The sequence below is a fragment of the Sorex fumeus genome, unplaced genomic scaffold (genome assembly GCF_029834395.1).
Source record: "Sorex fumeus unplaced genomic scaffold, SorFum_2.1 ptg000169l, whole genome shotgun sequence".
In the NCBI taxonomy this organism is placed as follows: Eukaryota; Metazoa; Chordata; class Mammalia; order Eulipotyphla; family Soricidae; genus Sorex; species Sorex fumeus.
Genome location: NW_026606226.1, coordinates 5,252,148 through 5,272,331, shown reverse-complemented (window position 1 = coordinate 5,272,331; position 20,184 = coordinate 5,252,148). Strand labels below are relative to the sequence as shown.

At 48.1% G+C, this 20,184-nt stretch overlaps 1 protein-coding gene across 1 annotated transcript in view; it reads left to right on the top strand.

Moving 5' to 3' along the window:
- Positions 1-2,203: 2,203 nt before the first annotated feature.
- Positions 2,204-20,184, top strand: part of TTC12 (tetratricopeptide repeat domain 12) — a 35,119-nt gene continuing 17,138 nt past the window's right edge. The window contains exons 1-6 of the mRNA XM_056107674.1: positions 2,204-2,272; positions 8,301-8,464; positions 9,534-9,555; positions 10,393-10,470; positions 11,357-11,478; positions 14,877-14,936. Of these exons, the coding sequence (XP_055963649.1) occupies positions 2,215-2,272; positions 8,301-8,464; positions 9,534-9,555; positions 10,393-10,470; positions 11,357-11,478; positions 14,877-14,936 (504 nt within the window). The 5' untranslated portion in view covers positions 2,204-2,214. The remainder of the gene's footprint in view (positions 2,273-8,300; positions 8,465-9,533; positions 9,556-10,392; positions 10,471-11,356; positions 11,479-14,876; positions 14,937-20,184) is intronic.

Below are 20,184 nucleotides of genomic sequence, written 5' to 3'. Positions count from 1 at the left end.
AGTTGGAAGAGAGAGGCAGCCCCCTTCCGCGAAAGATAAGCACAAAACCTGCCTCTGTTTCAGGGATCTGCCTCGGATTTAGCAGCCGAGAACTGCTGAGGGTCAGACGCGGCTTGGGCCACCCCAGCTGGGAACCGAGCTGCGCCGGGGAGCGGGAGCCGGAGCAAGAGCTCAGCGCGGGGCCACGCCCACCTCCGGCCCCGGCCCCGCCCCGCCCCGCCCCCGCCTGGGTTGTCTCCGCCCCCTGGAGGCCGCCATTTCTCCTCCGACCCCGGGAGCGTCAGGTCAGTGCTGTCGGGTGGCTGGAGATCTCCCCTGGGGCATAGGCCTGGTCTGGCTGTCCGAGCGGAAAAGAGCGCGTTGATTTGGGTGCTAGCAGATGGGCCTGTATCGGCGGCTGTTGAGACCTCCAGGGCGGGCAAGGGAGCCGGTAGACGCCGTGGCATAGTTGCCAGGCAACCCTGCTGTTGGCCCAGTTGGCCCCACCCCTGGCCCCGCCCCGCCCCTTGGTCCCACCCCCTATAGCCCCGCCCCACCCCCGCTGGCCCCGCCCCATCCCATTGGCTCCGCCTCCGCTCCGGGTCGGGCAGAGCGTGCTTGGAGGGCGGGGCGCCGGGCTTGTCGCAGGTGCCCTCGCGCTGGCACTCGCTGCAGACCCTTCACCCTGCTCTGTTCCATTCGCCCTGCCCTGGGGTCCCTGCGCCCTTAGATCGGTGTGCTTTGCAAGCAGAGGAGCGGTTGATCTCCGACGAAAACTGGAGCCTGGTTTCTTGTCCTCGCTCCTCGCGGACAAGCCAGCTCGCTCCCCTGGGGCCTCAGTTGCGTGCTAGCACAGCCCCCAGAGAACCTTCACAACCAATTTCCCTGAAGCTCCACCGCCCCACCGGCTGTCTCAAAAATGAGAGTGTCTTATAGACGAGAGTGGGCCACTCATTGCGTGCCCCGGGATAGCCCTTGGGGTTTCTGAGGCTCAGCGGAGTTGTGGCTTGAGTAGCTGGTCCAAGGTGCATTCCCTGACCACTGCCCAACTGGCTGCCAATCAGAATCGCCTTGGGGAGGGTTTCGAACCGTCCCTTTCCTGCTGAGAACTACCCCCCCCCCCCCCCACACACACACACACTCTCCCAGCGCCCAAGCTGGAGACTACCCACGGGATTGGACAAACCCCCATCGTTGCTTTCATCTGTGTCAATATTTTGTATTTTGGTTTGGGGGCCATACCCGGCTAAGCTCAGGGCTTGCTCCTGGCAGTGCTGGGGCACATGCGGTGTGGGGGATCCAAGGCAGGTCAGCACCTTACTGGCTGTTCCATCTCTCAGTCCCTGGCTCCCCTCACTTTTAGGGTTGGAACCAGAGCGTATACTATGTGGCTTTTTCTCTCCACAACAAATTCTCAGAGGCAACAGAAATGGAGAACCTGCCTTTAATGAGAAGCATATTAATGTGTGTGTGTGTGTGTGTGTGTGTGTTGGGGGGAGTGGTTAGTGACAGTGCTAGAGGCAAGCTGACACTGGTGGGGTGTGTGGTGTTGGAATGTTTCCTGCAGAAACCCTGCTGTTATCAGTATTGTAAGTTACAGTACCTAAAATTGTTTTATTTTAAACACACACACACGAAAATCAACTGAGAGGCAACACAGCTAAAGAACCTGGATCCAGGATCCTTTGGGGCTCGGGTGCCTTAAGTTCTAATCCCTTCAGCCAATTTGCAGCTTCTCTCCACTCCTCTGAAATAAGCCAGAGGCTTATCTGTTTGAGCAAGTTTCAGCAATCAGATGCAGATTGTTTGGCCACTGGTTACCTGTCACCCAGCCAGGTCCCAGCTTCCGGTGGGGTACCCTGCATGATCCAAGTTAAGTGCTAGCATCCTCCAACCCTAGAAGCCGCTCTTCTCGTCCCCTGCAGTCCGGGCCCCAGATCACAGCAGCTGATGTGAGCTTTGGAGAAACCTTTGGCAGAGCCATTTCCCCTGTGGTGGGCTGGCTGGCAGCTTTCCAGAAGTATCTCCACAAATAATGAGTATCCCCTGACCTTAACAGCAGTTGGAGCGAAATAGATCACCCCGCTGTTCTTCATGGCGTTTATAAACAAATCTGTCTCAAGAACCTTTCCTTGGCTCTTCTTTTCAGAAGGCTAATAAGGCTGACAAATTCTGTATCGTGTTATGATTAATTTTCATAATCTGTACTGCTTCCCTTAGGTATTCTGGTTCAGAATGGCTGACGATCAGGAGAAAGATTTACAGAAATTTCTTAAAAATGTGGATGAAATCAGTAAGTGCCATTAAATCATAAACAAATTAAGCTCTCCTTTAGAGAGGTGGGGTGATTAAGGAGAAATGATTACTCTAAGTTCATTCCAGGGTTGCCTGACAGCTTTATGACTCTTAAGGAAAAATGTAATTGAAATTAAGCCGAAAGGGTACTGAGAAGCGCATTATATTCAAGCCGGCAGGTAGTATTTTCTGACTGTTAATTGGTATCAGAGATGCTGTTAACATTCTGTTGGTGTCAAGGCTGACAACGCTACTACTATAAATTTTATTCTCTTTCATATAGAATCAGGTCAATGGAGCTTTATTTCTCTCTCACCAATAAGTCTAACCGTTTCCTTCAAGGATAGCATTTCGAATCCCCTGATCAGTCGGGATCCCTCTGGTTTTAGAGTAGTGACATACCGACCTTTTGTTTTGTTTGGGGGCCATACCCGGTGATGCTCAGGATCTACTCCCAGCTCTGCTCGGGGATCATTCCTGGCATTGCTTAGCAGACCATATGTGGTGCCAGGGATTGAACCAGGGTTAGTCACATGCAAGGCAAGTGCCCAACCCCCTGTCCTGTCCTGTCTTTCTGGCCCCTTTTGAGGGGTAAAGGTTTGGGGGTGCATACATGAAATCAAATGACTTTCCCTCTGGACTCTTCACGCCACATGGATGACTCAGAGTTCTGTCTCTCTCCCTCCAGACAAGAAGGCCCCTTCACCAGCTCAAGGCAGGGGTTTGAGAACATACTCTGTTCCACTGTGATGCTCAGGATGACCCACACAGTCATTTCAGTTCACATTTCAGGGATCATCCTGGGGTAGACACAAGCAAACAGTGAACAAACCTTGTCTAACAGAAATCCATTGGAATTGCTCCTTCCAAGGTACTATATGGAGTTTTAGGAATAAGATGGCATCAAAATCAGTTGATCAAATTCATAACTGATACATCCAGAGTTTGTTCTTGGCCTTTATCGTGGCCCTTTCTGTTCTCCATCCTGAAATACTTCTGATCTCATCTTTCCTGGTGATTTAGTCCAAACCCATGGTTTTAACTTCCACCTGTTTGCTAGTGGCTCCACGTGAAAATTGCTACCCAGTCTTCTGTCTGGGCCTCTGTGCCAACCCTCATAACCACTGTACTTCACAAATACTCCTAAGCTTAATATATCCAGAATGAAGCTAGCCATCTTTTCCCTCTGTCTCTTTCCTTCCCAGTAAATCCTCCTTCTACTTTCTCCCACCATTCTGGTCTTTGTTGGTGGCACCACCCTCCAGAACCTTCCAAATCGCACTGGTGTCCTCCTGGATCCCAGCCCTGCATTCAGTCATCCCTCTCGTTTAGCTTTTCCCTGGCCCCAGCCTCTGGAAGCTCCCTTTGTGCTGAGTAGCCCAGACTGTTTCAATAACCCCTGATTGTTTTTCTTGCCTCCAGCTCACACTCCCCACCGAGTAATGTATCTAAAATGCAAATCTGACCCAGACACTTCTCTGCTTGGATTCTCTCCCTAGTCACAATAAATCTCAAGCTCTCATCAAGACCTCAGACCTCCGATGACCTTGGCTGACCTCCCGCTCTCCCTCCCTCAGCAGCCCTGGGGCCAACTGTTTGCCAGTTCCGCAAGACCCCGACAGTGCCGACCCTGTGGCCTCTTCATCCCTCTGCCGCCCCATCTTCCTGGCTCACTTTCATTCATACTCAGACTTAATACAGGTTCTCATTAAGCCCGGCGAAACTTCCAGTGATGGAAATGTTTGTTATCTACACTGTCCACTCATGGTAACCAGTAATCCCCTTGTCCATCGGCCACTTGAAAGGTGGGGAGTGTCACCAAGGAATTCACTTTCTCCTTGTATTTGCTCTCTATGCACTTCAGCCTCTGTGTCAGCTCATAGATTAATACTGTACGCTGAGCATCTCGAGGCTACTGGGAATGCCGTCATCATAAAGAGTTGCCTTCATGATAGTTATAGTCCAGGGGAGAAAAACAGTTGCTAAGCCAGTCATTGTGTGGTTTGGGCTCCAGTGAGAGCTTTGCAAAATTCAGAGTAGGGAATCGGATTAATCCATCTGGGCTACAGAATGCTAAGTTGGGTGACTTCAGCAGCAGAAGTTGGTTCTCAGAGCCCTGGGGGGGTGGGGGGGGTTGAGCCGTCTCTGGAGCATGCAAACTCTTGGGTTTGCAGACAGCAGCCTTCTCCCCGTGCCTCCCATGGCCTTACTTCTGTGGGCACATGCCTGGTGCCCCTCCCTCATCTCCTTGGGATACTGGACCCACCCGGTGACCCCCTCTAGCCTCTTTGAAGGCCAGTCTCCAAATCCAGCCGTATTGTAGGTAGCTTTGAGCTTCAGTATTTGAATGCGGGAGGAACACCCCAGACAGGAGTCAAGTCAAGCTTTCGTGAAGAAGTGAGAGGTAAACAGCCAGACTTAGAGGCCCAAGTAGGAGTTGGCTGTTGTGGAGAGGGCCGAGGGAGTACTCAGAGTGGGAAGGACGTCGTTAGGAAAGCTTCAAGTGCTCTCAAGAAACTCTGAACGGAGAGATGAGATCAAGGACGGGAGGCTTTCCTATGAGTCCAGAAAGTCCAAACCTTCAGACACGATAGGGCACAGTGGGACTCTTGTGAAAGGCTTGTCTACGGCAGGAACGCAGCCAAATTACTCCTGAGAAGAACAGCTTGCAGCTGGGCCCATGCCCGTACCCAGGTTAAACCACACTGCCTGAAGGAAAGTTGTTCAGGCTGTGCTGTGGGATATCGATGGGGGGGGGGGGGGGGGGGAAGCAGATGCCGGGAGATCGGCCAGAGGCACAGACAGTCTCCCAGGGAGACATCTACCACAGTGGGAGTAGAAACAGGTAGACAGATTGGAGAGTTGTTTATGAGTTTTCGACATCTCAAGAAGAAGGCCTGATATTTCCCGGAGCTTATATAATGTTTAAGTCCATGTTACGGTAATAAAATCTTATTTTTAATAACATATTTCTGAGGGTATTGGGTCAAATAGGTGGGTGGCTAATATATGCTGCTGAGATTGGGGCTATTTGAAAAGAAACAGGCTTGGGGAAGAGATGATGAACAGGTCAAGTTTATGCATAAAATAGTCTATGAAGATAGTCAGAGGTGGGTATCCTACAGTTTGACCAATTTTGATGCTAGAGATAGTATCAGATCCCACCAATTAAAGGCCCAGTCCACAGACTGCCCCAGCCCTCCTCAGATGCTAATTATAATTGTAGGTTTACAGATAACACACAACTTCTGTCTGGTTTGGCCATAAATTGGAGGTTCCCTTGACCTTTTCCTTGAATTTCTTTAATTTCCTTGAAAGTCCATTTACCAGTTTATTTAAGGAATACAGGTAAAAAGCCAGATCCAGATAAACACTGGGCAAATCTGGGGAGTCCCAGGCTTGTCCAAGGAAATATGTACACAGATACTTATTCAGAATTTATTTGCTGCACCAACACTTTTAAACTGTAGACATCCTTCAATAAGGGACATACAGTGATTAATGGGAATCAACTGAAACTATCTATATCTAGAACATATCTGTAACGCACATTCCAGAAAAAAAAAGTGGGGAGGGAGGTGCAAAAGAAAGAATGCTTTATAAGGCTACTTAATAAATTTAAATACACATACACAGGATTCCTCACAAGTTTCTTTCTTCTCATTAAAAGTGGAGTCTGCTTCTCTGTCCCTTGAATGTGAACTAACTATATAGACTTGCTTTGGCCGAAAGGATGTTTGTAAACTTGAAAAGCGCGTGCACATTGGGTCTTGAAGCACAGTCCATCTTTTGGAAACTCTTCTGGAAGATGTGACTCACTCCCCTAGTTCTTCCTGTACTCAGCCAGTAGCCAACCTCAGAAGCAGATTCACAGTAGACCCTAAGCAGGCCTGGGAGCCCAGAGAACTGATCAGTGAAACACAACCCGCGCTTCTAACCCAGAAAGTTTTGAACTAGATGAAGCTAAATAACTAGTATTTGTTTTAAGCCACTAAGTTTTGGGTTGCTGTGTTGTTCAGCAAAAGCCAGTGCATACAAATACTAAGGACAGAAATGTGCTGAAGGAAGGAAGAAAATGGATATAGGCAAATGGCATAGATCTGCACAGCTGGTATAAAAACCCACAAAATGCTATGTTCCTTTCTATATGTTGGAAATGTTTGACAACTGAAATATGTGAAAACGATTGTTTTTGAAAATGCACTGGGAAATAAATAGGAACAGGAAAATGTCAAGGAGTTTGGTTGTGAAGAGGAAAAGATAGTTCACTGGGAAATATCCAGAGTCTATCTTTGTTAAGCTACTGGTAGACTAGGAAGAAAATGGTAGAATGAGAGGGATCGAAAAGATTGTTTAAAAAAGATAATTAACCAGTGACACCTGGATCCTGATTATGTACAATAAGATGATAGTACCCTCCAGTATCACATCCCTATGACGACATTCATAGGATACCTAGGTGGATATACCATTAAGAGGTACACCTCTTCCTTTAGGGGGAAGGACAGAGTAATGTAGATATAGGCAATTTGTGATTTTAATAGCAGTAAGTTAAAGGAGTTCCTTCTGATTCTGTCTTTCTTCTGTGCACTGAAAAGCAAGATTATCAAGTTGAGATGGTTTAGATTAGAGTCCGTTTTTAGTTTTTGTTTTTTGTTTTGTTGTGTTGTGTTTTGTTTTTTGCCTTTTTGGGCCACACCGAGTGAAGCTCAAGGGTTACTCCTGGCTCTGCACTCAGGAATTACTCCTGGCGGTGCTTGGGGGACCATATGGGATGCCAGGGATCGAACCCGGGTTGGCCATATGCAAGGCAGACGCCCTACCCGCTGTACTATCACTCCGGGCCCGTGGGGACCGTTTTTAGAAATCTTTGGAAAGATAGGAGGTTGATTAGCCTACGTGTGTGATACAGTAATTTATAACAATGATATATTTGCTTTTTGTCCCAGGTTCTGGTACAGAGCTCCTAAAAATCTTAGAAATGTCTTAAATGATAATATCAATAGAAACACCTAAGTTCACGAGTGACTTTTGGAACCCAAGAACAGGGCCTGGTTGCTAGGGGAAACAACCAAAGGTTTGGTTAGAGGACTGAAACTTTCAGTTCTATCCTCTGGGAAATGGAGAGGGATGAAGCTTAATCCCCAGTGACTGGCAACTGAGTCAGTTGTGTCTTTATAATGATGTCTCCCCCTGACCCAAAAGGAGCATCTGTATTCAGGGAGCTTCCTAATTTCAGCACGGTCATCTGGATGCCCTCTAAGTCATAATGAGCTTGCCAGAAGATATTTTGAAGTAAATAATGGCCTAGAATTTTATTCCTGGAAAGCCTCAAGTTAGCTTTTACAGATTTTGCCAAGCAAAACAAATCCTGTTCTTATTTTCCTTCCCCCCCTCATTTATTCTAATTGCTCCAATTTTCACTTTCAGTTCTAAACCCCATGGGGAGATGTTGGTCAAAGGGTCAAATGTCTAGTAATGAATACATTCTGAGGGCCTCATAAACAGTATGGGGATTATAATGAGCAACACTGATGTTTATACTTGAAAGTTGCTAAGGGTAGATCTTCCATGTCCTCACCATGAAAAGAAAAAGATTGCAACTATAAGCCCTAATTTATATGACATCATTTTGCAATATACATAAGCAGGATCATCGTGGTACACAAACTTACACAATGTTGAACAGCAGTTCTGCCTCCATAAAGTTAGCCAAAAAAGGGAGCTAGATTGATATAGTACAGTGAGTAGGGCACTTGCCTTGCACATGGCTGATCCAGGTTCCATCCCTAGCACCCCATTACGGTCCCCGAGCCCGCCAGAAGTGATCCCTGAGTGCAGAGCCAGGAGTAAGCCCTGAGCAGTATCTGATGTGGCCCCAAAACCAAAATAAAAAATAAAGTTTGCAAAAAAAAAAAAAAAAGAAAGAAAGTTCTTCCCCATGAATTTCCTAATCCTTCCTTGTGAATGGAGTCTTTCCTTCCGGAGACCTTACTTCAATCATTCATGTTTGATTTCTTCTCTAGCAAATTTAATCCAGGAGATGAACTCTGAAAACCCGATTATACAACAGAAGGCCATCCAGGAGACAGAAAAGAGACTACGGTTTGCAGAGGAGGTCCCAGAGGAGGATGGATGTAGGACCATCGTGAACAAGACCATGATTAGCCCCGCACAAGCTCCAACTGAGGTTGCGTTTTCCCACCTCAGACTTACATAAGTAGACACAGCAAGTGAGGTCTGGGGGGAGGCAGAGGAGCTAGTTAATCTCAGAGTGTCTGGTGAGGCAGAAGCAGTCTTTCATATCTTAGATTCATTCACTAGACTTACCTTCCACAAAGAAGTGTCAACTCAACTTTTTATTTCTTGGTCTCTCTCTGGGTCAACTTTAAATAATCCCTCAGGTGGATTCTAATGAAACTTTTACTTTTTTTTTTTTTTTGCTTTTCTTGACATATTCGATATGCCAAAAACAGTAGAAACAAGTCTTACAATTTGTTGTGAGACATTACTGGTGCCCGCTCGAGCAAATCGATGAACAACGGGAGGACAGTGCTATAGTGCTTTTTGGGTCACACCCCGTGATACCTGGCTCATCACTTAATCACTTAATCCCCGTTATTCATCAATTTACTCAAGCGGGTGCCAGTAACGTCTCCATTCATCCCGGTTGCGTGCTAGCGTAGCCCAATGGTATCTGTTCATTCTAGGAACATGCAGAGCCTCAAACCGATCATTCAGGGTCTTGACAAAGAAGTCTGACCATCTTGTAGGTGGGCGTCCACGTAATAAATGGATCTCATTCCCCTAACCTGGCTCATGCACTCAGGAATTACCCCTGGCGGGTGCTCAGGAAACCATATGAACCCGGGTCGGCTGTGTGCAAGGCGAATGTCCTACCTACTGTGCTATTGCTCTAGCCCAACTTTTACCTCTTGAGTCCCTGATGAAAACTCAGCTGTACCGTTAAGGGAATGCAGGCTGCTAACTCCTGTTGCCAACTTCAAAAGCACAGGCAAAGGTGCTGCTGGCCTGCTCATTCTTTTCTGCAGATTTAACCTTTTACCAGTAGGGCACATAATCAGAATTCTGGTTTATAAAAATGAAGCAAAACCAAAAAACCCAGAAGCATGCCCCTTCAAGTACTGGTGGCTAAAGGAAGTGAGCTGGTTCCCCACTTGGGATTCGTCTATCCCGTTTGTCTCTATATTAATCAGAGTGATTTTTGATGTTTTCTTTTTCTAACCTATGTTTTACAGAACACAGATGACATGAGTCCAGGTAAGGACCCCATCTCTCCTCCTACTGTGTGATATTTATTTAAGATAACTGTTTATTGACGGTAACTGAAATTACATCTTCTGAGTTTCCAAGTAGCTCTGAAACAAAAACTGGAGAGATAGGACAGTGGGTCAGGCTGCCTTACACGTGGCCAAGACAGGTTCTATCCCAAACATCCCATATGTTCCCCTGAGAACCGCCATGAGTGATTCCCAGGTGCAGAGCAGGAGTCAGCCCTGAACAGCACAAGGTGTGACCTCAAAACCAAAAACCAATAAAAATACAGCTCCTGATCTGGAACCTGATCTAGATCGCTCAGTTCTGTGACTTGTTGGTCAGAGAGGAATAGGGCTCAGAAACTCTATTCTATTTGGTCGTGGGCGATATTCCACTGAGTTCAGTATCATCCAATTTACTCTTCTTATCTCAAGGGATCCAGAGTTTCCCTTTTGCTCAGCTCAGAAGCTCATTATGCTAAATGGAACAAAAAATGTCTATCATCAAAGAGAAACTCTTTTAAAAAGGCATAATTCAGTTTTGAAGCGCAGACATAGCCATCATGTATAATAATACATCACATAGATTACCATTTAATGTCAAATTAAGAAAATGTCATTTTAGTTGACTCGGAATGTGTGTGTGTATGTGTGTGTGTGTGTGTGTGTGTGTGTGTGTGTGTAAGTGCACACACGCACGCACGCACGCCTGTCTGCATGTGTATGCATGAGAAATGTGACTTTACAGCTCTCAAGTAGCTTGCTTCTGAGTTGGAGCTAAAGAACTGATTATAGTATTTGGATTTGTCTTTTTTAATATTTGAAATGACTCTGCTGTCAGAGGGCTTCTTGGCGTCTATAGAGAAGGATGCAAAGTTCCGTGCCAAGAGAAGACAGGAAAACAAAGTCCTTGCAGACGGTAATTGTCAGTCTTCACTTTTCGATCTCGGGTGATGATTTGTCTTATAAAGAGCACCTGAGCCCGCGTGCCAAAAGGTTGAGGACATCAGGATTCCCCATGGGCAGGTTCCTATGGGCCTGAAGCCTTGGGAGCTAACCAAACCTGACCCACTCAGGCCTGTGTCTGTTCCTACGGGCAGCAGGGAGTGGGCTATACTCTCTGCCAGCTCCCACAGCCCAGCCCCTTTCTACAGTACATGAATGGCTTTGGTGAATCCATTGAGCAGTTCTAAATCATGCTTGGAAAGCAGAGAGGGATGGCAGTGAGTGACCACTGGGCAGCCCAAGGCACAGGTGAAGACTGAACAAGAAGCCGAAACCACAACATCAAGCTGTGTGAAGGGAAAGGAGAAGTAAAGGGAAGGAAAACAGCTTGCATCTGTGGGAGGGGAGAGAGACAGGTAGGAGAAGCTCTCCGTGCTGGTGTGACACCACCCAGTGACACGCCTTTCGTGGGTCTCAGTGATTCTGAATGTATTAGAAAACTAGTGGTTTGGTGCTCTCTGAAGCACTTAGTGTGTGAACTTCGGCTTTGTGATTAATTTGGAGTGTCTCAAAGCCTTGAGGCAGAAACATTTGTTTTTCTGAGAAACCACCTAACAGCGTTTGGTAGATTCAGTGGGCTGAGGGAGTAGGGGGGTGGGGGAGAGGGGAGAATTCTCAAATCAACCACTCCTCAGATACCTGCACTGAGGAACCAGTGTCAGGGCCCCCTTTGAGTCACTTTGGAAGCCTTGAACTTCCAGCTGGGGAGGGTTAGAAAACCAGAAAGTGAAAGTCTGAAAGAATTTTCTATTTTGTGCGGGGAGAGCTTGAGCTCACCTCTACGACTTCTGTTTTCCTAGCCCTGAAAGAGAAGGGGAATGAAGCATTTGTCAAAGGCGATTATAAAGCAGCCATCCAGTGTTACAGTGAGGGTCTGGAGAAGCTGAAGGACATGAAAGTGCTGTACACCAACCGAGCCCAGGTCTGTAAGCTCAGAGCATGTGGTGGGGTTTACGCAGGGATCAGTAGCCGCAGCCTGGAGGAAGCTGGAGGAAGCCAGAATTATTCTCTGGTAATTATTTAACACCTAAGGTGGGGGAGTAGTTGCCCATTCCCCTGGTATAAATATTCCTGCTATAGCCCGGTGTCAGGCTACCACATTGAGATCACTGACAGAGGCCTGCGGAAGCTCTCCACAGGGCAGTTCTCTCTCTGGTGAAAATCAGCTCCGGCACATCGCCCCTTGTGACCAGGAACTTTTCCACATAGCTAAAGGTTCTCCTGAATTGCTATGAAACCAGGAGACTGGAAGCAATGCTTTTTCCTTTCCAGCCTGCTTTTCTGGTGGTCGCCTGAAGGCCTAAGGGTACTCTCTGGTAAGTCACCAACTCTCTTTGCCAAGACCCTTTATTTAAGGTTCTGTGGCTGAGATCGAGTGAATAACTGATGGGCTTAAGCGAATTTTTCAGAAATTTTGATCCCTGAAGTCCCTCAGGCTAGAAGTAGACAACAGAAAACAGCTTTCTTTACTTGGAACTCGGGTAAAACCGATCCCTCAGGTTTGTTATGTACCTCTTCATGAAGGGATAAGGCTGATGGTTCCCATCAACAACAAAAATCACCTGTGACCTGATCTTTGAGAAGTGCCCCTTTCTGAGGTCTAGAAGATGGGCAGGTACAGAGAGTGACCAGCCAGCAGTGAGCATGTGTCAGCAGGGCCAGTGGGAGATGAATTTAATGCGGCATCATTTCCCAAGTGGAGACGGTCCAACAGAACTTCATCAGCTCCAGTTTTGGTAATTCAAGGTTAAGAATGTCCTGCTGGGCTCTGTTGTGGAAGAGTGTTGAAAGCGAGAAGCCAGGGCATGAGGAGCCCTGAAAATCTGGTGAAATAATGATGAATAAATCCAAGCACTACCTCCCCTCATTAATTCGGCAGTTCAGATCAGTTGGACTAGAGTTGAGGTGTCACTCACCTCACCCCATTTGTGAGAAAAATTGTTCTGTGGCAGTGATTTAGTGGATTAGATGACTGGAAGTTGATTTAATAGGGCAGTTCTTTCCATCCTACCAAGATTATAAACTTTCGGAGGGCAAAACTTGTCACACTTTTCCCCATACTGCCTTATTTATAGCAGATGTTCAATAACTCCCTGTCAAGTTACATAACCTGGGAGTCACAATAAGCCCATTTAAATGGGAATTAAGTTTCTATTGATACTCCAGAAGAAACATTGAAATGAAGGCGATTAATATAATATTGTCCCTTTTGATTTATCACCAGGTTTGTACCTACAAATAACCATCTATTAGAGCTGGTTCAGCCTTGTAACTCAGAAGCTACTTGAAAGCAGTAAAATGAAATTGCTTCTAAAATGTTATGTAACTCAGACTTATACCTATATAGACTACAGCTGGTCTATCCTCTGCTTCATCTAAATAAGTTACTTTTTACTTTGCCAGAGTTTAAACAGCCCTTTGATTAGTTCTAGAAAATCATGTTAAGAATGGCTATGAATTAAAATAAGAAAATAAAGTGAAAAGCTCTGAGGGGGAGGGGGGGACTAGCTCCCAGCTTTCCCAAAGAGAAGGTTTATTCAGAGACAAAGCAATGTAAAACGTGATTTTTTTTTTGTATTTGTAGCCTAGTGCTACAAATCATTTGAACCACTGACTATTTTTAAAATGCCTCCCCTGTTTGCATGCAGTGTTAGGAAACACTTAATAAGGGCCCTGTGAATTGCGTGTTGCTGCTTGCAAGAGAGAAAACCTACCCTTTTCATCACTTTGTTTTTTCTCCTGGAGCTAATGTTATGATCAATAGATTGCCGGTGTAATTTAGATAAACCAGCAGTTTAATTGCCATTTGGAAAAAGTCGTTCTTTTTAAAAATGTGGCAAAGCAAAAGCAAACAGGGACGTGATAGGGTGTTGCATCCAAGTCTTCAAGAAAAAAAAAAAGAAAAAAAAGAGAAGGCTGTGTAGAGAAGCCATCGATGCCCATATTGGCTTCAGAGTCTGCGTGTGTCCAGAATGACAATGTCATATAATCATAGTTTCAGTTGGAGGTTGGCTTCTTCATCACATCCTCTGGCTTTCAAACAGAACCACAGACCCTAGAGGGAAGGAGGCGCTTTAGAGAGGAGTCAGCACCAAGTGTTGTGGTCCAGTCCGTACCGCTGCTGAACTCTCAACCCCCTCGTGTGTGTGTCACCCTGTCCCTCCATCAGAGCAATGAGCTGCCCTGCAAAAATGCCATTAGCCAACTGTTGCCCACTCCAACCCATGCTCATAGCCCAGCCCAGCAAGGCCCGCCTCAAGTGCGAGAGGAAGTGGCTTACCTTCAGAGCCCAGTCACAGTCCGTGACTGCCTTCTCATAGTCCCCAAGCTTGTGTAGTCTAACTTACAGTCCTTGATATTGCCAAGAGTGGAATTTGTTGGGGTTTTGTATTGTTTATTTGGAGGCCATGCCCAGCACTCAGGGTAACTCCAAGCTCTGTGCTCTTGGGTCACTTCTAAAGATTCTTGATTCACCATATGGTCCCGGGGTAGAAGTTGGGCCTCCCAAAGGCAAAGCACGTGCCCCAGCCCCCTGAGCCACTGCTCCAGCCCCCAGGAGTAGAGTCGCCAGGCCAGGCGTTCACTAACTAGACCACCTTTCAGAGTCACCACATCACTCTATATTCCCACCAGCTGTCTAGGAACCTTCCTTTTTCTTTCTTTTTTTTTTTTTTGACATTCTCGCCAAGACCTTGTCGTCGTCGTCGTCATCATCATCATCATCATCATCATTAGTATTGAATTCCCTCTGTGATCTGGTTACTTTCAGAAACATACAGGGGAGCAGACTCTAGACGACTGTTCTCCCTTCGAAGAGGATATTCGTGTGTGGGGTTCTTAAGTTTTGCCTCTTGTGTCCTTCGGTGGGCCCTGGGGAACTGGCCTCTCAGCTTTCTAGCTTCTGTTGGGGTTCAGCCAGTGAGAGCAAAAGGAAGGAGGATGGGGAGGGCAAGGCAGTGATTCTCGGGGCCTTGGCTCTGCTGTGGGACTCAGCTCCAGCCTTCAAAATAGTCGTCTTCCATTTCATTCATGGTTTCCTACCTCTTTGGTTCTAGCAGCAATGAAGACCACCCATCCGTGTTCCAGCACTCAGGGTCCTTGGCATCTCTCAGGGTTTCCTTAGCCCTAACCTTCCTCTCCAACCGCCCCCCTCCAATTAGGAAACTCTGCTGAGTGACCCAGTGGGGTGTGTTTCCTGCTGGGACTCCTACAGACCTATCCTTATCCCCTTCGGGGCTGCTTAGCTGCACTTCCCGGACTGATTGGGGAGCTGCCTGCCACCAACTCCACTGTGACCAGCTGCTCTCTGTGTCTTGGCAGGCTTACATCAAGCTTGGGGACTACGAGAAGGCAGTCACGGACTGTGACTGGGCTCTGAAGGTAAGCCACTTCCTCTCGCACTTGAGGCGGGCCTGGCTGGGCTGGGCTATGAGCATGGGTTGGAGGGGCATGAACAGAATAGGGGGCGTCGGGAGAGGGAGAAGGGCAAGGACCGCCACTCTACCCTCAGGTGTGGCCACGAGATCCGGTGATGACCAAGGGCCAAGCTTCATCAAGACTCGGGAGGGGGAGGATGCTGGCGTTATGGTTCCTCAGGGCCGGGATGCCACAACTGCTCCTCTGCTTCTGTGTTACCAGAAGCTTTGCTCCACAGGAGAGTGAGAAGGCCCCCACTCTCGGAGCCAGCCCTCAGCGCCTGGGGCTGTTGTGGGGTCGTTCTTCATCGTCAGTTTGGGCTCCCTCTCCAACTCCAATAACCAGCAGATGTGCCCTAGCAGCTCCAATGGGTCAAGGAATGATCACTGTAGCACTGTCCTGTAGCACTGCCCTCCTGTTGTTCATTGATTTGCTCAAGTGGGCACCAGTAACATCTCCATTGAGAGACTTCTTGTTACAGTTTTTGGCATATTGAATATGCCACAGGGAGCTTGCCAAGCTCTGCTGTGTGGGCGGGATACTCTCGGTAGCTTGCCAGGCTCTCCGAGAAGTTTGGAGGAATTTAGCCTGGGTCAGCCACGTGTAAGGCAAACACCGTACCTGTTGTGCTCCAGCTCCAAGGAATGATCAGAAGAGAGAATTCTTGCTGTTTTGCCAGGACCCTGATCAGGCCTCGGGCAGGCAGTGTTGGCACACATGTGGCCTTTCCTCCAAGACAGAGTCCCCAAGGGAGACAAAATATTGTTGATGGAAATATTAAAAAAAAAGTTGTTCGGGGCCAGAGAGCTAGCATGCTGTGGAGGCTCTTGTCTTACATGCAGCCAATATGGGTTCGATCCCCGGCATCCCATATCATCCCCCAAGCACTGCCAGGAGTAATTCCTGAGTGCAGAGCCAGGAGTAACCCCTGAGCATTGCCAGGTATGACAAAAAATAACAACAAATTTTCAAAGGAGAAGTGGCCATGATCGCTTTGTAGGGACATGATTTCAGACGAAAAGTTTTACTAGCCCTTCATCCTTATTCCCCGCATGTTACTCTTGCTGTTGGGGATTTATCTAAATCATCCGATCACCCAGCCAAGCACTTCTCAGGCTTCTGGTGGAAGTGCCAACAGCCACAGAGGGAAATAAGCATGAGGCTCTGGAGAGTCTAGACCTAGGAAGTGTGAAACGTCTTTCCTTGGGTGTGTGTTTCTCTCTGGAAGGTTTCCATTATCCATCGTGAAACTAGCGTCCTAACATAAACTTGATTTGGGCTAACTTACAGTCCAGTAATATTGAGGTGTCAGGAGAAAGTGCCAGGAATATGTTGCAGCTTAGATTAGGTCATACCACGCACCTCCCCCAGACTAGTGGATACTGAGCATGGAGCGTGTGTACTGACAGCCAGCCATGAGCCATACCTGCTTATCTTTGAACATTTGGTTGTTGTTGGTTGGTTTTATTTTTTCCCTTTGGTGGTAGTACTGGGGTGGGGAGGGGAATTCAGTCTAGGACCATCTCCATGCAGAACATGCCCTCCACTTCTGTGCCCCACCCCCCACCCTCTACATGCTTGATTTTTATTCATAAGCCAAGGGACTCCAGGGTGAATCAGAAACCTACCCTAACTCATCATTCATAAAATGCCAGGGGGCCCTCTGATACTGACATCTGGGTGTTCTTGGTTTCTTTATCCCTTAACTGAGACCGTTTGTGCCACGTCTTGTCCCACTGCATCTTTGCAAGTGCAGCTGAGTTTTAAGGACTCCTCTGAGCTGGTGATGCCAGGTCCCTCACAGCAGCTCCCGGCACATGTGCCAACCCCTGTGGCGTCACCTTGCTTGGTCCCATTAGAGAAGGCAGGAGCGAGGCTTTTCTTTGGTTATTCCAACAATGGCAGCAAAACCACTCTGTGCCGCCCGCTGCCCAAGTGCTGTCCAGGGTGAGTGTCCAAGTGCTGGGCCATGTCACTCAATCTGCTCTTATCTCTGCTGCTCAGACTGAGAAACCGAGAGCCTCAGCCATGAGCTCTGTAAGCCGTGCGGGCTCTCTGATGCTGGTCTACCTGTCAACTCTCGCTCCTCACCATGTCCTTCATCGGCCCCCACTGCTGCTGCTGCGGTTATTAAGCTGCCTAACCCCAGAGAGTGAACCGCATGCCTTCCTTGGAAGCAACACGCTCTCCTGCTGAGAATCTTTTCTGATCCACCGGGACCAAAGAGCAGTGACGCCTTCCTGCTGATTTAGGTTAACTTGCCCCAGACGTTTCATACATTATTAATGGTGAAACTGAGGCAGAACAGGTCTAACAGCTGACGTTATACAGCACTGACCCTCAGCAGCCAACCTTGTAAAAATGACCCTCGAGGCTCCCAGTGGAAGAGGTGTGTGGAGGGGGATACTTGGAGGGATGGGGATGGGATCTGGGGGTGGTGCCAAGAGTTCTAACACTTGGACGAGTTGCTCTATCCCAGATCTGTGAATTGAAAGAAAAAACTTCCCCCTTTCAAAGTAACTGATCAATAATGAATATCAGTGACACTCCAGTATTAATTCTATACATGCCTGTGCATCCATGTAATATTTTTGATCCTTTTGAATTGACAGGATCAAGATCATGTGATGAAATTTCAGGGCTGGCGTTCTGTGCCAGGGAAGGGATGGCAGTAAAGCTGGTTTCAGTTAAGATCAGGATCATTTCATCCTTAGCAGAATCCTTCCCCTGCCATAAAACACACCTTCTTTTGAAAGCAGGATTTCTTTTAAGGGGACCTGCGATTCACCCAGAAAAGTCCTTATGAAGTTCGGTACATGCTCAAAGGCCTGTGAGTGAGAAGATCCTTCAGCCCCTCACACCTGTGTCTGAGGGGGACATTGGCAACCCATGTCCCCTTCAGGGTGACTCACAGTAGACCAGGGACAGGCTCTGTGGCATGGATCTTGTTTTCTGCCTGTCAGGACCTCCGTGAGCTGCCAGGGAAGAAGGTTCTGTAAACATTGGATGTCCGTGATCTGCGGAGCGGGAGTCTTCTCTCTCCCTCTGCAGGCTTGTCTCCTCTGCTCCTCGCCTTTCTTCTCCCTGCAGTTCCTTCATCAAAGCTCTCGTCTCCTGCCAGGGCTGCAGCCCCTGCGCTGCTTTTCAGCTGCCTCCCGTGGCTTCTCTCTTATTGTCTGGGCCACGTCAGAGTCTGTATGTCTGGAAACAAGTTCTTGGTCACTCTACCTTCCCACTGCCTTCTCTCCTCATTTTGCACACACGGTGTCTTCAGGAATGTGACCCCCCTCCCCCTCATTTTATTTATTTTTTTATGTTTTTGTTTTTTTGGGGGGGAGCACACTCAGCAATGCTCAGGGGTCACTCCTGGCTCTGTGCTCAGGAATCATCACTCCTGGTGATGCTTGGGGGACCATATGGGATGCTGGGGATCGAACCCAGGCCGGTTGCATACAAGGCAAACAAACACCCTCCCTGCTGCTATCACTCCAGCCCCTCCCCCTCACTTTAGATTTGGACCCCTCCTTCTCTGTTGCCATGTGGAGTTTGCAGACACTGGCCAGCTCTTTCGGAGACATAACTCTGCTACCTGCACCTTCTCCCTGGCCCCTGCTTGCCACTGAGATGCCAGGGCCACTTCTTTTAAGGGATTAGCCTCTTGCATTTTCTCTCTTTCCCTCCTGTGGTCAGCTCTGCATGCCTCCTCTAGACCAAATTTGCATAGCCGTGGCTCACTCCTCTGGCCTGGCTCTCAGGCCGCTCCAGTCACTGTCTTAACCTCTTGGCCTGATCTGCTCCCCAGCCCAGCACTGCACTGACCACTGAGGAAACCCCATGCTCTTGGCTTTGCTCCACCTGGCCTCCCTTTTCTAGCATCACTCAGGCACAGCTCACAACCCTCGTCTATTGGCACCGGGCTTCCTCCTGCACCTCCCCGGGGTGGATTTCCTTCTCCTTAGCTCTGCCTCAGCGCTTCTCCACAAGAGGCTGGGTTAAATGTCTAAGCCTTTGGGACCTAGAGTCAAGGGCCAGATGTTGAGGCCTACTGCTTCCACTTAGCATCAGTGCGACCTTGAGCATCTCTAGCCCTGTAAAATGAAGTGGGGGAGGGAAGGTTGTCCCTACTGCAGAGCATCACCTATTCCTAGAGTCGAAGCCTCTTCACGAGGCTTCTAGAAGACAATTCACAGCACCCGTCAAGCTCAGTGCCCAGCACGTGGTAGGATGAGAACATGATCTTAGAGATTGTTGCTGCTGTTCCCTGGGCAGCGAATTGGGAAATGACATTTACAAAAAGGCATCTATAAAAAGAGCTCTCCAAATATAACAGTTATTACTTCCTCTGCTGTTCCTATTCCGCTTTTTTTTAAATAAAGTTTTGAAAGCTCTCTTCGGCTCAAGATGAAGTGCCGTTTCTGTAACAGCAGCAGCGGCCACCACTGTGATATCGCCAGTGCTATTCCCATTCAACCTGCATTTCCTCCCAGTCTGGGAGAGCTACTGGAACACCTTCCTTTCCCTGGGACGCAAAATGCGCATCAGGAAATGGGGGGTGGCAGGCCGGGGAGTCCCCAGGATGTTTTCCTGCTTTTGTCTAGATCTCTCATGCTCCCACTCCCACTCCTGATGGGCATCTGCTCCAGCCCAAGGCCTTGCACATGAAAGGGTGGAGTTATGGGGCCAGAGATATTACAGTGAGTAGGGCACTCACCTTGCATGCAGCTGACCCAGGTTTGATCTCCATCACCCCAGGTGGTCCTCCCCAACTTTGCCAGAAGGGATCCATTGTGTAAAGAGCCAGACGGAAGCACTGAGCACTGCCTCACATGGCTCAGAAATCAAAAAGGGGTATCAGAGGGCTTGAGTGAAATGCTGCAGATGTTTTACATGATGGTTTGTGTCTCTGTGCTGAACCATTCCCTCGGGAGTTGCATCAGTCAGGGCAGGTAGGTGCCGACCCCTGTGCGGAGGCCATGGTGGCAACCGCTGGGTCCCCATCCTGTCTTTGGACATGAGCATCTCTCCTGAGCTTCAGTGATAAGCATGTGAGTTTCCAGTATATATACTGTGCTTCATTTAAGAGTAGGAAGTTGAAGACCCACTAAGATAGATCAGTGACCTCAGCTGTTTGTCAATTTCTCTTCCTTCTGATAAGCAAGTGGCTCTCAAATAGGTACGCTTCTGTCACCTGGAGAGCTTAGAAAGTCATTGA